At 37.2% G+C, this 16868-nt stretch overlaps 1 protein-coding gene across 1 annotated transcript in view; it reads right to left on the minus strand.

Moving 5' to 3' along the window:
• Nucleotides 1-16868, minus strand: part of SLC38A1 (solute carrier family 38 member 1) — a 177445-nt gene that overhangs the window by 117889 nt on the left and 42688 nt on the right. The window contains exons 3-4 of the mRNA XM_053716738.1: nucleotides 12006-12081; nucleotides 7637-7752 (exon numbers count right to left, since the gene is read on the minus strand). Of these exons, the coding sequence (XP_053572713.1) occupies nucleotides 7637-7752; nucleotides 12006-12081 (192 nt within the window). The remainder of the gene's footprint in view (nucleotides 1-7636; nucleotides 7753-12005; nucleotides 12082-16868) is intronic.

The raw sequence follows: 16868 nt of genomic DNA on the forward strand, positions 1-16868 counted from the left end.
GTATGGAAAAGTCGCGGCTGAAAAGTGAGCGTTAGACCCTTTAATGACTGACTCCAAATACCAGAGGGCGGTAAAAACCAGCATTAGGAGCCTCTAACGCTGGTTTTGACGGCTACCGCCAAACTCTAAATCTAGGGCCTAGATTTAGAGTTTGGCGGTAGCCGTCAAAACCAGCGTTAGAGGCTCCTAACGCTAGATTTAGAGTTTGGCGGCAGCCGTCAAAACCAGCGTTAGAGGCTCCTAACGCTGGTTTTTACCGTCCTCTGGTATTTGGAGTCAGTCATTAAAGGGTCTAACGCTCACTTTTCAGCCGCGACTTTTCCATACCGCAGATCCCCCTACGCCATTTGCGTATCCTATCTTTTCAATGGGATCTTTCTAACTCCGGTATTTAGAGTCGTGGCTGAAGTGAGCATTAGAAATCTAACGACAAGACTCCAGCCGCAGAAAAAAGTCAGTAGTTAAGAGCTTTCTGGGCTAACGCCGGTTTATAAAGCTCTTAACTACTGTGCTCTAAAGTACACTAACACCCATAAACTACCTATGTACCCCTAAACCGAGGTCCCCCCACATCGCCGCCACTCGATTAAATTTTTTTAACCGCTAATCTGCCGACCGCCACCTACGTTATACTTATGTACCCCTAATCTGCTGCCCCTATCACCGCCGACCCCTATATTATATTTATTAACCCCTAACCTGCCCCCCACAACGTCGCCGCCAGCTACCTACAATAATTAACTCCTAATCTGCCGACCGCAAAGCGCCGCTACTTACGTTATCCTTATGTACCCCTAATCTGCTGCCCCTAACACCGCCGACCCCTATATTATATTTATTAACCCCTAATCTGCCCCCCTCAACGTCGCCTCCACCTGCCTACACTTATTAACCCCTAATCTGCCGAGCGGACCGCACCGCTACTATAATAAAGTTATTAACCCCTAATCCGCCTCACTCCCGCCTCAATAACCCTATAATAAATAGTATTAACCCCTAATCTGCCCTCCATAACATCGCCGACACCTAACTTCAATTATTAACCCCTAATCTTCCGACCTAATCTCGCCGCTACTGTAATAAATGTATTAACCCCTAAAGCTAAGTCTAACCCTAACACTAACACCCCCCTAAATTAAATATAATTTAAATCTAACGAAATAAATTAACTCTTATTAAATAAATTATTCCTATTTAAAGCTAAATACTTACCTGTAAAATAAACCCTAATATAGCTACAATATAAATTATAATTATATTATAGCTATTTTAGGATATATATTTATTTTACAGGTAACTTTGTATTTATTTTAACCAGGTACAATAGCTATTAAATAGTTAAAAACTATTTAATAGCTAAAATAGTTAAAATAATTACAAATTTACATGTAAAATAAATCCTAACCTAAGTTACAATTAAACCTAACACTACACTATCAATAAATAAATTAAATAAAATACCTACAATTACCTACAATTAAACCTAACACTACACTATCAATAAATGAATTAAATACAATACCTACAAATAACTACAATTAAATAAACTTTCTAAAGTACAAAAAATAAAAAAGAACTAAGTTACAAAAAATAAAAAAATATTTACAAACATTAGAAAAATATTACAACAATTTTAAACTAATTACACCTACTCTAAGCCCCCTAATAAAATAACAAAGACCCCCAAAATAAAAAATACCCTACCCTATTCTAAATTACAAAAGTCCAAAGCTCTTTTACCTTACCAGCCCTGAACAGGGCCCTTTGCGGGGCATGCCCCAAGAAATTCAGCTCTTTTGCCTGTAAAAAAACACATACAATACCCCCCCAACATTACAAGCCACCACCCACATACCCCTAATCTAACCCAAACCCCCCTTAAATAAACCTAACACTAAGCCCCTGAAGATCTTCCTACCTTATCTTCACCTCACCGGGTTTTACCGATCGGTCCTGGCTCCAAAATCTTCATCCAACCCAAGCGGGGGCTGGCGATCCATAATCCTGTGGCTGAAGAGGTCCAGAAGAGGCTCCAAAGTCTTCATCCTATCCGGGAAGAAGAGGCGATCCAGACCGGCAACCATCTTGATCCAAGCGGCATCTTCTATCTTCATCCGATGAGGAACGGCTCCATCGTGAAGACCTCCAGCACGGACCAATCTTCTTCCGACGACGTCCAACTGAAGAATGACGGTTCCTTTAAGGGACGTCATCCAAGATGGCGTCCCTCGAATTCCGATTGGCTGATAGGATTCTATCAGCCAATCGGAATTAAGGTAGGAAAATTCTGATTGGCTGATGGAATCAGCCAATCAGAATCAAGTTCAATCCGATTGGCTGATCCGATCAGCCAATCAGATTGAGCTTGCATTCTATTGGCTGATCGGAACAGCCAATAGAATGCGAGCTCAATCTGATTGGCTGATTGAATCAGCCAATCGGATTGAACTTGATTCTGATTGGCTGATTCCATCAGCCAATCAGAATTTTCCTACCTTAATTCCGATTGGCTGATAGAATCCTATCAGCCAATTGGAATTCGAGGGACGCCATCTTGGATGACGTCCCTTAAAGGAACCGTCATTTGTCTGGAAGTCGTCGGTGAAGATGGATGTTCCGCGTCGGCGGGATGAACATGGATCCGGAAGAAAGAAGATTGAAGATGCCGTTGATAGAAGACTTCAGCCGGATCATGGACCTCTTCAGCTCCCGCTTGGATGAAGACTTCAGCCGGATCATGGACCTCTTCAGCTCCCGCTTGGATGAAGACTTCAGCCGGATCATGGACATCTTCAGCCCCCCGCTTGGGCTTGGATCAAGACATCGGAGGAGCTCTTCTGGATCGATCAGTGAACCTGGTATGGTGAAGATAAGGTAGGAAGATCTTCAGGGGCTTAGTGTTAGGTTTATTTAAGGGGGGTTTGGGTTACATTAGGGGTATGTGGGTGGTGGGTTGTAATGTTGGGGGGGGTATTGTATGTGTTTTTTTTACAGGCAAAAGAGCTGAATTCTTTGGGGCATGCCCCGCAAAGGGCCCTGTTCAGGGCTGGTAAGGTAAAAGAGCTTTGAACTTTTGTAATTTAGAATAGGGTAGGGCATTTTTTTATTTTGGGGGTCTTTGTTATTTTATTAGGGGGCTTAGAGTAGGTGTAATTAGTTTAAAATTGTTGTAATATTTTTCTGATGTTTGTAAATATTTTTTTATTTTTTGTAACTTAGTTCTTTTTTATTTTTTGTACTTTAGTTAGTTTATTTCATTGTATTTATTTGTAGATATTGTATTTAATTAATGTATTGATAGTGTAGTGTTAGGTTTAATTGTAGGTAATTGTAGGTATTTTATTTAATTAATTTATTGATAGTGTAGTGTTAGGTTTAATTGTAACTTAGGTTAGGATTTATTTTACAGGTAATTTTGTAATTATTTTAACTATTTTAGCTATTAAATAGTTCTTAACTATTTAATAGCTATTGTACCTGGTTAAAATAAATACAAAGTTACCTCTAAAATAAATATAAATCCTAAAATAGCTATAATATAATTATAATTTATATTGTAGCTATATTAGGATTTATTTTACAGGTAAGTATTTAGCTTTAAATAGGAATAATTTATTTAATAAGAGTTAATTTATTTCGTTAGATTTAAATTATATTTAATTTAGGGGGGTGTTAGGGTTAGGGTTAGAATTAGCTTTAGGGGTTAATACATTTATTAGAATAGTGGTGAGCTCCAGTCGGCAGATTAGGGGTTAATGTTTGAAGTTAGGTGTCGGCGATGTTAGGGAGGGCAGATTAGGGGTTAATACTATTTATTATAGGGTTATTGAGGCGGGAGTGAGGCGGATTAGGGGTTAATAACTTTATTATAATTGCGGTGTGGTCCGCTCGGCAGATTAGGGGTTAATAAGTGTAGGCAGGTGGAGGCGACGTTGTGGGGGGCAGATTAGGGGTTAATAAATATAATATAGGGGTCGGCGGTGTTAGGGGCAGCAGATTAGGGGTACATAGGGATAATGTAAGTAGCGGCGGTTTACGGAGCGGCAGATTAGGGGTTAATAATAATATGCAGGTGTCAGCGATAGTGGGGGCGGCAGAATAGGGGTTAATAAGTGTAAGGTTAGGGGTGTTTAGACTAGGGGTACATGTTAGAGTGTTAGGTGCAGACGTAGGAAGTGTTTCCCCACAGCAAACAATGGGGCTGCGTTAGGAGCTGAACGCGGCTTTTTTGCAGGTGTTAGTTTTTTTTTTCAGCTCAAACAGCCCCATTGTTTTCTATGGGGGAATCGTGCACGAGCACGTTTTTGAAGCTGGCCGTGTCCGTAAGCACCGCTGGTATCGAGAGTTGAAGTTGCGTTAAATATGCTCTACGCTCCTTTTTTTGAGCCTAACTCAGCCATTCTGTGAACTCTCAATACCAGCGGTATTTAAAAGTTGCGGCCAAAAAAAAGCCAGCGTTAGCTACGCACCCCTTTGGCCGCAAAACTCCAAATCTAGGCCAAAGAAAATGAAGCAAAACTGATAAAAGAAGTAAATTGTAAAGTTTAAAAATGTATGTTCTATCTGAATCATGAAAGAAAAAGTTTGGGTTTCATGTTACAGCTGAGATCTTGAATCAGGAGGTAAAAATGAAAAAAAAAAAAAATATATAATCATATAAACATTGAAATCTTTCATTTTGTTATTTTGTATTTTTTTTCCTGACATCAAATGTTACATTTGAATTATGGAAATAGCTTTCAAATGGTAAACAATGGTTTAAACTGATAATATAAGCAATTGAAAGAAAATATTGAGTTTAATGTCCCTTTAAGTGGGATTTTTTTTTTTTAAGAACCAGAATTGTCCTTACAGTGGCTGTCACAGCTGAGAACTGGATTTATGAGGTAAAAAACCTAGCAGAGCAAGGTAGTTATATTTAGGGCATGACATATGGTTGATATAAGAATCACTACTGTAGATAATGGTTAGAAGCCAACAAGTCAGACATGGTGGGAACAAGGCTGGAAATACAAAGTTTTCAAATTATGATAATAACATTAGTGCCTAACTTCTGTAAGTACAAATTAAGACTGAATGAAAGCACTAAAACTTACTTTGAATTTGTATGTATATGCAGTAATATTGCACCACCTGTGCCATATACTGTAAAAATGGTAAGTATTGGGTGAGCATTTATTCTGTTCCTTCACATGCAGCCTTTAGCCAGGTAGGAATGTCAAGTGGCTCTTTTTAAGCAGACATGATATTCCTGATACAAGAGATACACAGATAAAGAATCCATGAATGTCTGGTGTAATTGGCTGAACTGAACACACTTGAAATACTACCCAACAAATGGCATGCAAGGAAGTGCAATGGGACAAGTGCCAAATACCTAACAAAAGCCATTATGGAACTTTTTATATAACTTGAGAAATGTTTGGACATTAAACTAAAACTGCAACTTGAGACCCTGCTACATGCTATATACTGTTTTCTTAATCAGTGCAGATGCACCTTTATAGCTGGTCCTAACAGGAAACAGCATAAAGATAAACATATTCAGAATCTGATATACAGTTTTTATTAAATGGTTTTAAAATACTCATTTAGTATGCAGATATTATAGAATACAGTGCTTAATGTATGATATATACTATAAATATATACAGGTTAGTGCCCCTTTAATTAACATTGCATTGAGAGCACAGTTTAAAGGGACATTCTAATGCAAAACCTATATGATGTACTCTCTTAGAGCCTATAATTTTTGCGTACACATAGATAAAGTCCTTCTACAGAAATGCAAGCCTTGTTAATGGACACAGACAGTGATAGGATCACAGCTCCTGATTGGATCACTGGCTGTGTCTTGCCTAGAAGGTTTGCAGCCCTTAAACTGTACTTTTGTCTATGTGTTTAACCCCTTTTCAGAGGTTTAACACATAGTTATCTAAGTTCACTAGTGTAAAATATAAATGCTGCAACAATCAAAGCATGAATTTTTTCTTGAGAGGGCCGCTACAGCTAGTGCAAAACTCGGAATTAGGGCATGTGAGTTAGTGGTAGATGTGGGTCATCTGTGGACTGGTAAGAAGCTGTTATTAGGAAAGAAAATGAGGTTACTGCAAGCTACTGCTAATAGGGATAAGTATTTGAGTGGATATGTTAACAATAACGTACTGGGAAATAAATGAGTGCAATTTACTATAATTATTATTTTTACATGCATTTGTATGTAATGAGTCAGCGTATTTAATGTAAACATTATTTGCTAACAAACAGCACTTATTGTGCAATGCATTCTCCTTATCATAAATCCACCAGCTTAAACTTTATCACGTGATTAACCTCTGTTATATGAAAATATGACTGGAGGAAAAATAAATTGGTCTAGACAAAGCCTCTCTCTGCATTATGCATGGCAAGTGATATTTACCATTACATTTTAATCCCTAACATCTGCCTACAAGTCTTCTCTATTTTACAGCAGCAAATGTCAATGCAGTAGTATACGTTGTTATTATTTCATACTGGGAATTTATTTTTTCAGAACTAGACTGATTATTAAAGGAATATGAAAACCAAAATGTTTCCTTCGTGATTTAGATAGACCATACAATTTTAAAGAACTTTCCAGTTTATTTTTATTTTTTTTATAATTTGCTTAGTTCTCTTGGAATCCTTTGTTAAAAAGCATACCCAGGTATGCTCACAGCTGTGCGCTAGCTGCCGTTTGGTGGATGCATATATTCCCCTCGTTACTGGCTTACCAATGTGTTCCACTAGCTCCCAGTAGTGCACTGATGCTCTTTCAACAAAGGATACCAAGAGAATGAAGCAAACTTAATAAAAAGGGTATATTGGAAAAGTTGTTTTAAAATATATGCTTCTCTGAATCATGGAAGAAAAAAAATGGGATTCATGTCCCTTTAATATAATCTTATTTAAAAAATGTCTGGCAGATGTCACAGCACTATGAACTAATGATTTACCAAATTATTGTTTAATATTTAAAAACCACACACAAAACATTGAATGTTGCCACATTTACACTAGTGTAAATCACTTAAAGTGAAGGTCAATTTCGGTGAATTAGTGCCCGTTTTTTAATAATCCTATTAAAAACAAGGGCACTTTGATTCATCAAAATTGACATTTCACTCGTTTTCTTCAAAAACTTACCTTTTAATCCTGACAGCCGCTCCAGCGATTCCCCCGGCCGTCGGAAGCCTTTTTATACATCAGAAATGATGAATCCGGCTTCCTCCAATCACAGCTTCCCCCTGGGGGGGATCATGGCCTGAGGCAACGCTGTAATTGGAGGAAGGTAGATTCATCATTTTGGACCCGCGAAGAGGGCTTACGACGGGCGGAGGAAGCAATGCAGCGGCTGTCAGAATTAAAAGGTAATTTTTTAAGAAAATGAGTGAAATGTCAATTTTAATGAATTAAAGTGCCCTTGTTTTTAAAAGGATTTTTAAAAACCGGGCACTAATTCATCGAAATTGACCTTCACTTTAAGATTCAATACATGCTGTGTTTTAATTTAGAAAACTTTAAAGCAACGTTTAGTGGAAACAATGAAGAAAAAACTGTTCAAATACAATTAAATAACAATGAAAAATGAATGTGTTCTGAAAAATATACTTACACAAACAGAACAATACCAGTATTTGCCAAAGCAAACGCTAGGCCGAGAATTCCACTGCCCATGATAGCGTTACTCAGGTTGAAGACAGACATTCCGATTGAGGTAGTTCCGGGGCTCTATAGATAGAGAACGATTTAGTTTGCAATATGCTTTTGTTTTCAGATATAACCAGGGCCAGTTCAAGACATTGTGCTGACTGGATCCAAGAATAAAATGAAGCCCCTCACTCTCTGCTGTCTAAACCCAAATAGAGTCAATTGTCTCAAAGTTTAGAGTTCAGCAGGTTAAAAAATTCCCATAAGAGCAAGCAGATGGCCATCATATAAGAGTAATTTTTCTTCAATCTATTATCCTGAATAAGCTCTCCCTACATGCTCTCCCTGTCAAGTGCTGCCTGGGTCCTGTGGTCCCACATGGTTTAATTGCACAGTCGGCCCTGGATACAATGAGCTCGATTTATCAATCAAGGGCGGATAGGGGCTGCCCAAATTCAACATTGCACCCAAGTGCTATTATTTACTCGCGTGCAACATGCACGACCAATCAGGTGCGGGCTGGAACTGTCAATTTCCCCGGTTGGACGAGACCAGAGAGATTGAAATTCTCCACCTACGAGGTAGAGAAGAGGGAGGGAAATTCTGCAGTCACAGGTACACAAGGAACTGTTCTATATGTAGGGGCCAGAGATTACTAAGTAAGCCAACTTTCTGTAACTTAACTGTAACTCCAAAAATCATATTTTAGCAGTGAAGTAATTAAATATAGTTTCCAGGTAACAGCATAAACCACATATAACATTTATCTATATCTAGGTTGTGTTTTTTTTCCTGTGTGTTTTTTTTTAAAGGAAAATATAATGATGCAACATATCCTGAACTATACAGCCTCATTTTACTTAGCAAGTTTTTAGAATTTAAATGGCGGTTCTGTTAAAGAGACAGTCAACTCCAAAATTGCTATTGTTTAAAAAGATAGATAATCCCTTTATTACCCATTCCTCAGTTTTGCATAACCAACACTATTATATTAATATACTTTTAACCTCTGTGATTACCTTGTATCTAAGCCTCTTTTGACAGCCCCCTTATCACATGGCTATTTATTTATTATCTATTGACTTGCATTTTAGAAACAGACAGAAATGTAGGTTTAAATGTTATAAAGTAAATTAATATAACAATGTTGGTTGTGCAAAGCTGGGGAATGGGTAGTAAAGGCGTTATCTAACTTTCTAAACAATAACAATTTTGGTGTTGACTGTTTCTTTAATGCGACACAATTTACCAAATGTTGATTTTGCATTAGTTGCAATAGAAGTATTAAAAATGATTTGATAAGAACTGATCTATATGTTTGTAAGTTTTTACTAGTTGTGCTTTCGCCTTTGTTAGCAGTTTCAGTTAAAAGCTATTAAAGAAATCATGTTTCAAGTTTCATACATCTGTTATAAAAAGGAAAATGGAACTGGAACAACGTTTGCACCGTGCAATTAAAAACGAATGAAGATCTGATTAAATGAAAATGAATATTGTAGAGATATATAATAAAACATACTTTTAACCCCTAGATGCCGATTTACTAATGTGCAGGAGGACATGATCCGCTGTGGCGGATCATGTCCGCCGCATATCGCTGAATACCGACAGCATATGCTGTCGGCATTTAACATTGCACAAGCAGTTCTGGTGAACTGCTTGTGCAATGCTGTCCCCTGCACATTCGTGGCCAATCGGCCACTAGCAGGGGGTGTCCATCAACCCGATCGTATCCGATCGGGCTGATTGCACTCCTTCCGCTGCTTCTTAATTTCCGCTTCAGAAGGACCTGAAGTGGAGTGGGTCAGAAGCAGCATCCGCTGCTTCATAAATCGACCCCCTAGGGTGTACTTACAGCTTGAGTGCACTCCTTCCAAAGAAAAAATATTCATATTAACTCCTTCATGCCTCATCTCATTTAGCCCTTTCCAGCACCATTTATTCCGCAATCTAGTAACCCTATTCCTCCTGTAAACAATGCTTTGAACTTTGGACCCTATTTTGTTAAAATTAGGAAGCTGTAGAAGTTGAGATCTGCACACATTCTTCTGGCAGATGTTTTATGATAAAAAATAATATTATATTATGAGATAATCATATCATAAATGGGACAGTCTAGTCAAAAATAAACCTTCATGATTCAGATAGGACAAGCATTTTTAAATAACTTTCCAATTTACTTTTAAAATAAATCAAATTTGCCTTGTTCATATGCAAATTTCTAAGACCTTCAAGGCCTCCTCTGATATGAATTCATTTTTACAGTTTTTTGCAGCTAGAGGGCGTAAGTTCATGAGTGCTATATAGATAACACGCATGTGGAGTTATTTAAAAGGTAGCACTAAATGCCTGAAATGCAAGTCAATAGATAATCAAATACATAAATAGTGATAAGAATGCTGTCAGAAGATGCTTAGATACAACGTACTCACAGAGGTAAAAAGTATATTAATATAATAACCGTGTTGGTTATGCAAAACTGGGGAATTGGGTAATAAAGGGATTATCTTTTTAAACAATAAAAATTCTGGAGTAGACTGTCCCTTTAATCATTAATAATTATTTATAACACTAAACAATCTTAAAAATCCATTAGATGGCAACTGATTATGGCTGAAGTATTAACAAATCAATTATTTTAAATATTAATAATTATATGCTGCATAACCTTCAAGTGCTTCAACATTTGGGTATCATGTCCCTTAAAAGGGACACTCAAGTCAAAATTAAACTTTCATGATGCAGATAAAGCAGCAATGTTAGAAAACTTTCCAATTTACTCCCATTAACTTTCATAGTTGTCATCTTATAGGTATTATGTCCCTTTAATAAGAAGCACCATAAGCTGGGCCATACAGAGGTATAAGAAGTTAATTATGAACATGAAAGTGCAAAAATAAATATATTAGAGCATTTTATTATTGTGCTATTGCTTGCATATAACTGTGTCAGTGTGTTTAAGGTTAAAAATCAGCTCCAAAGCAGCAATGCATTATTGGAAGCTAGCTGAACATGTGATAAGCCAATGACAATATGCATAGGGGCAGAGGCACCAATCACCATCTAGCTCCCAGTAAAGCATTGTTGCTCCTGAGCTTATAGGTATACTTTTCAACAAAGGATAACAAAGACCCAAAGATCTAAAGCTCTCCGTTCTGGTGAGATGATCTAAGATGCCTCGTCAGTACTGTGAAATCTCTTAAACAACTTTATAAAGGCAATTTTTATCTTGATACTATGCAGGGTTCTGGATGTGCAGTAGAGTCAAATACATTGCAATATAAAGCTTGTAAAAAAGCCCCAAAGATTTTGCAGAATTTATTCTCATGCCGGCAAGTTTTTGATCATCCGGTCCCAAGAGGGTAAAGCAAATTTGATAACAGTAACATCAGTTTCTTTTCTTTTTTTCTGGTGACTTTTTCTACAAACCCCCCTTTTTAAAAGTTGGGTTTATGCTTAATATGGACCCACAGTTTGCAGTCATAAGTATGACTCACATACTGTTGTTTATAAAGTTTCAAAGGAATAAAGAAATTGCAGGCTGTACCAAAAGGGAGCAATTATAATACAAAATGTTTTATTTCGAACATGATTAAAGAACAGTTTCCAAAGCACACACATAGGTAAACATACAACCTCAGCACACAGGAGCTGCCTCCGACGCGTTTCCTGCTAAAACAAGCATCTAGGGGTTAAAAGTATGTTTTATTATATATATCTCTACAATATTCATTTTCATTTAATCAGATCTTCATTCTTTTTTAATTTTTTGTATTTTAATTGCTCCCTTTTGGTACAGCCTGCAATTTGCAACTTGTGGGGCCGGTTAGGACAACTTTGTGACCGGTGAATGAAATCATCATTTGGTGAGAAGGTGTCGACCCCCATGGGAGTACAAAGGTAAATACCTTTTTATATACGGCATAATTATTGGATGTCTGGACTTACCAGCTTTGTTAGGAGTAGTGTATTTCCCTGTGTGTTACTTTTTTGCTACAGCTATTACACTGTTTAAAAGGGAAGCTTACTTAAAACTGCCCAGTGTCAGAATATTTTTGATTATTATAGTTACTTTGGGGAGTGGAGCTGATCGTTACTTCACATGAGCCATATATGTCGTTTAACACTCTTTTGAGCAAATGTGTGAGTGCTAACATTTTCTACTGTTGTTTTTCTATTGTATGTATAAATATTTCAATAATTTGAAAAAAAATATGGTCACCATTTTGGATTCATCCCTTTTAAGTTTACAGACAGAATAAGGAATATTTTATTATATTAATAATAAAACTATAAGGACAAATAGGCGATTTAAAACTGTTTTATAAACTTACATAGTCATCACATTTCCTTTTCTCCAGGTGACTGTTAGTAAGACTTCTTCTACTTTCACGATCAGCAATAAATTTACTGGATATGAAAAAAAATAATAAACACATTATTATGGGAATATATAACCCAAACCATTATAATCATTACAAAATGACCCTGATACACCTCTGTAAGTTATAACTGCAACTACTACAAATCTGAGAATGTTCAGGGAAAGTTCCATGCAATTTACTGGAAAAAGACAGTGAGTAATAGTCACCTATATTAATCTAGTGATTATCTAGTAAATCTCAAAGGTGGTCCTTTTATACATTCTTCAAATAAAGAATACAACATGGACTTGTAAGAAGAAGTATAAGCTGGAACCTTTACACAGTACAATAAACAGGATGTATTGAAGAAGGCTTAGACATGGACAACTAAGACTAGAGCACTGATTTTAAAATCTGTCCTCAGACCTCCCTAACAGGCCAGATTTTGAGGATATCTGAACTAGAGCACAGGTGAAATAATCAGCTGATTAGTAAACAATCGGCCAGATTACGAGTTTTGCATTATAAGGGGTGCGGTACTAACTTGCACATTATTCTCACCGCTCACTTTCCCACAGCGCTGGTTTTACAGGTTTTTACAAACCCGGCGTTAAAAGGCAAGAAGTGAGCGTAGAGCAAAATTGTGCTCCATATCGCACTCCAATACCAGTGCTGCTTAAGTCAGCGGTGAGCTGGTTGTACGTGCTCGTGCACGATTTCCCCATAGACATCAATGGGGAGAGCCGGCTGAGAAAAAGTCTAACACCTGCAAAAAAGCAGTGTAAAGCTCCGTAACGCAGCCCCATTGATTCCTATGGGGAAATAAAATTTATGTCTACATCTAACACCCTAACATGAACCCCGAGTCTAAACACCCCTAATCTTACACTTATTAACTCCTAATCTGCCGTCCCCGACATCGCCGCCACCTACATTTTACTTATTAACCCCTAATCTGCCGCTCTGGACATCGCCGCCACCTACATTATACTTAATCTGCTGCCCACAAATCGCCAACACCTACATAATGTTATTAACCCCTAATCTTCCGCCCCCAACGTCGCCACTACTATAATAAACATATTAACCCCTAAACCACCGTACTCCCGCATCGCAAACACTAGTTAATTATTAACCCCCTAATCTGCCACCCCTAACATCGCCGCCATCTACCCACATTTATTAACCCCTAATCTGCTGCCCCCAATGTCGCCGCCACTATATTAAATTTATTAACCCCTAAACCTAAGTCTAACCCTAACACCCCCTAACTTAAATATAATTAAAATAAATCTAAATAAAACCTACAATTATTACCTAAATTATTCCTAGTTAAAACTAAATACTTACCTGTAAAATAAACCCTAAGCTAGCTACAATATAACTAATAGTTACATTGTAGCTAGCTTAGGGTTTATTTTTATTTTATAGGCAAGTTTGTATTTATTTTAACTAGGTAGAATAGTTACTAAATAGTTATTAACTATTTACAATTCCCTAAATTAAATACAATTAACTAAATTCAATAAAATTAGCTAAATTACCAAAAAACAAACAAACACTAAATTACAGGATTTTTTTTTTTTTTACAAGATCTTTAAACTAATTACACCTAATCTAATAGCCCTATCAAAATAAAAAAAGCCCCCCCCCAAATAAAAAAAAACCCTAGCCTAAACTAAACTACCAATAGCCCTTAAAAGGGCCTTTTGCAGGGTATTGCCACAAAGAAATCATCTCTTTTACCTGTAAAAAAAAAATACAAACAACCCCCCCAACAGTAAAACCCACCACCCACACAACCAACCCCCCAAATAAAACCCTAACTAAAAAAACCTAAGCTCCCCATTGCCCTGAAAAGGGCATTTGGATGGGCATTGCCCTTGAAAGGGCATTTAGCTCTACTGCGGCCCAAAGCCCTAACCTAAAAAAAAAAAACACCCAATACACCCTTAAAAAATCCTAACACTAACCCCCGAAGATCCACTTACCGGGAGAAATCTTCATCCAAGCGGCAAGATGTCCTCAACGAAGCCGGCAGAAGTGGTCCTCCAGACGGGCAGAAGTGGTCCTTCAGACGGGCAGAAGTCTTAACCCAGACGGCATCTTCTATCTTCATCCTTCACACGTGGAGCGGCTCCATTTTCAAGACATCCGGCGCAGAGCATGCTCTTCAATCAACGTCTTCTTGCTGAATGAAGGTTCCTTTAAATTACGTCATCCAAGATGGCGTCTCTTAGATTCCGATTGGCTGATAGAATTCTATCAGCCAATCGGAATTAAGGTTGAAAAAAATTCTATTGGCTGATGCAATCATTATATTAAATTTAAAATAGTGGCGGCGACGTTGGGAGCGGCAGATTAGGGGTTAATAAATGTAGGTAGGTGGCGGCGATGTTAGGGACAGCAGATTAGGGGTTAATAATATTTAAATAGTGTTTGCGAGGCAGGAGTGTGGCGGATTAGGGGTTAATGTGTTTATTCTAGTGGCTGTGATGTCAGGAGCGGCAGATTAGGGGTTAATAATTTAATTTTAGTGTTTGCGATGCTGGAGGGCCTCGGTTTAGGGGTTAATAGATAGTTTATGGGTGTTAGTGTACATTTTAGCACTTTAATTATGAGTTTTATGCTACGGCTTTGTAGTGTAAAACTACTGACTTTAGAATGCGTTACGAATCTTGATGAGATAGGCTGTACCGCTCACTTTTTGGCCTCGCAGGACAAGCTCATAATACCGGCGCTATGGAAGTCCCATTGAAAATAGACTAAACGCAAATTGCGTAAGTTGATTTATGGTAAGGCCAAAAAAGTATGCGGTGCCCCTAAATCTGCAAGGCTCGTAATAGCAGCGGTAGTGAAAAAGCAGCGTTATAACTTGATAAAACTCGTAATCTAGCCGATGGATTTTTTACCTGCTCTCACCCAAGGTAATGCTGAAAATCTGGCCTGTTAGGGAGGCCTGAGGACAGGTTTTAAAACCAGTGGACTAGAGGATGCACTAAGGACTTAGCAGATCATGGACACATTCTAAGAGTGTGGAAGGTTGACGGATAAGGATCACAAAAGTAGTACAGGAACAAACTATATTCAGAATCAAGAACACCCTGCATCAGCAATTTGATGATATTTGGACATGGCAAAATTTGTAGTCTAAATGGACCAGATCAGCTAAGTAATATCATCAGACAATACTTGAAGGAACATAAAGGAACATAAAGTGTATGCAATTTTAAATAACTTTCCGATTTACTTCTATTATCGGATTTACTTCATTCTCTTGATATTCTTTGTGGAAAATAGGTTCAGTAGCTGCTGATTGGTGGCTGCACATAGATGCCTTGTGTGATTGGTTTACCCATGTGTATTGCCATTTCTTTAACAAAGGGTACCTAAAGAATGAAGCAAATTAGATAATAGAAGTAAATTGGAATGTTGTTTAAAATTGTATTCTCTGTCTGAATCATGAAAGAAAAATTTGGGGTTACAAATCAGGAATGGACCACAACAGCTTCTTCACTTGGCAATCTATGTAGACAGGAATAGACAGATTATATTTCCATGAGCAGAACTAATGAAACTGACTGCTTTTTTTTGGACACTTCCCTCCTTGTGATGTAATTCATTCTCTCTGACAAAGTCTCTAGAAGGAGATTGTCCAGGCAGCCAGTTTAGTCAGATGGGTTTAGATGGAAACATAATGAGCTTCCATCCTTAGGCTGTGAATGAGAAAGTGACTCCTTCCACATGGATATTTGAGTATCGTTTTATCCATGGTGATGTTTTATTATGTTATGTTTTAAAAATGTTGCTTCAAAAAATAAAATGTTTTATACTAGTTGCTAAGATTGGTGGTAAAGAGGAACTTTACTATGTGATAGCCTGTGTATTGTAAGCTCTTATTAAAAGCTCTGAAGAATGTGAGTTTGTTTTTGTCTCCTTTGTTTAATTAGGGTATTGTTTAAACTGTACGTCACTATATTGTTTTATTTTTGTATTTTATATATATCACTAATTATACCGGTAGATCAAGCTGTTTGAATATTCATGTTGATGCATGTACCATTTTAAATGTATACAGTTATATTATCCCATTTATAATATAAACATGTTCATTTTGTTGTTGACCCTGAAAAGTGTTGAGTATATTCATCACAAATACACTTAAAAGTTGTTTATCAATAATCTGACCACAAATGGTCAATAATTAGTTGGAATACTGGGCTGTCCAAATTTTTCCAAGAGATGGGGTGAACCATATACAGGTGGCCCTCGTTTTACAACGGTTCAATTTACACAGTTTCAGAACAACAACCTTTTTTTCCAGTCATGTGACTGCTATTGAAAAGCATTGAGAAGCAGTGCATTTATTAAAATAGCCAGTAGGTGGAGCTGTCCACTTGTGTTGCAGCAAGCAGAAATTAATCAGTTTAACCAGACCTGAGCTATCGAGCAGATTTCAAAGGAACAAGATCTTCCTGTCTATAAATAAGTCCAGATTGGAATGCATAGAAAGAACTGTTTGCAGAAAAATGCAAGTGAAGTCTGTGTTGTGTGATTATTGTATTATGTTTATAATGCTGTTTAGCAAATGTTTGTTTATTTAACTTAGTTTAATTATATATTCTGTGTTGTGTGATTATTTTATTAGGTTTATAATGCTGTTTAGCATTTAAAGTCTTCATTTCAAAGCTTTAAAAATAATGTATTAGGTGTTACTTATGACAATTTTGAGAGGGGCCTGGAACCCAACTCCCTCACTTGCCATTGACTTACATTATAAACTGGGTTTCAATTTACAACGGTTTCAATTTACAACCATTCCTTCTGGAACCT

This window comes from Bombina bombina, chromosome 6, assembly GCF_027579735.1.
Source record: "Bombina bombina isolate aBomBom1 chromosome 6, aBomBom1.pri, whole genome shotgun sequence".
Classification (NCBI taxonomy): domain Eukaryota; kingdom Metazoa; phylum Chordata; class Amphibia; order Anura; family Bombinatoridae; genus Bombina; species Bombina bombina.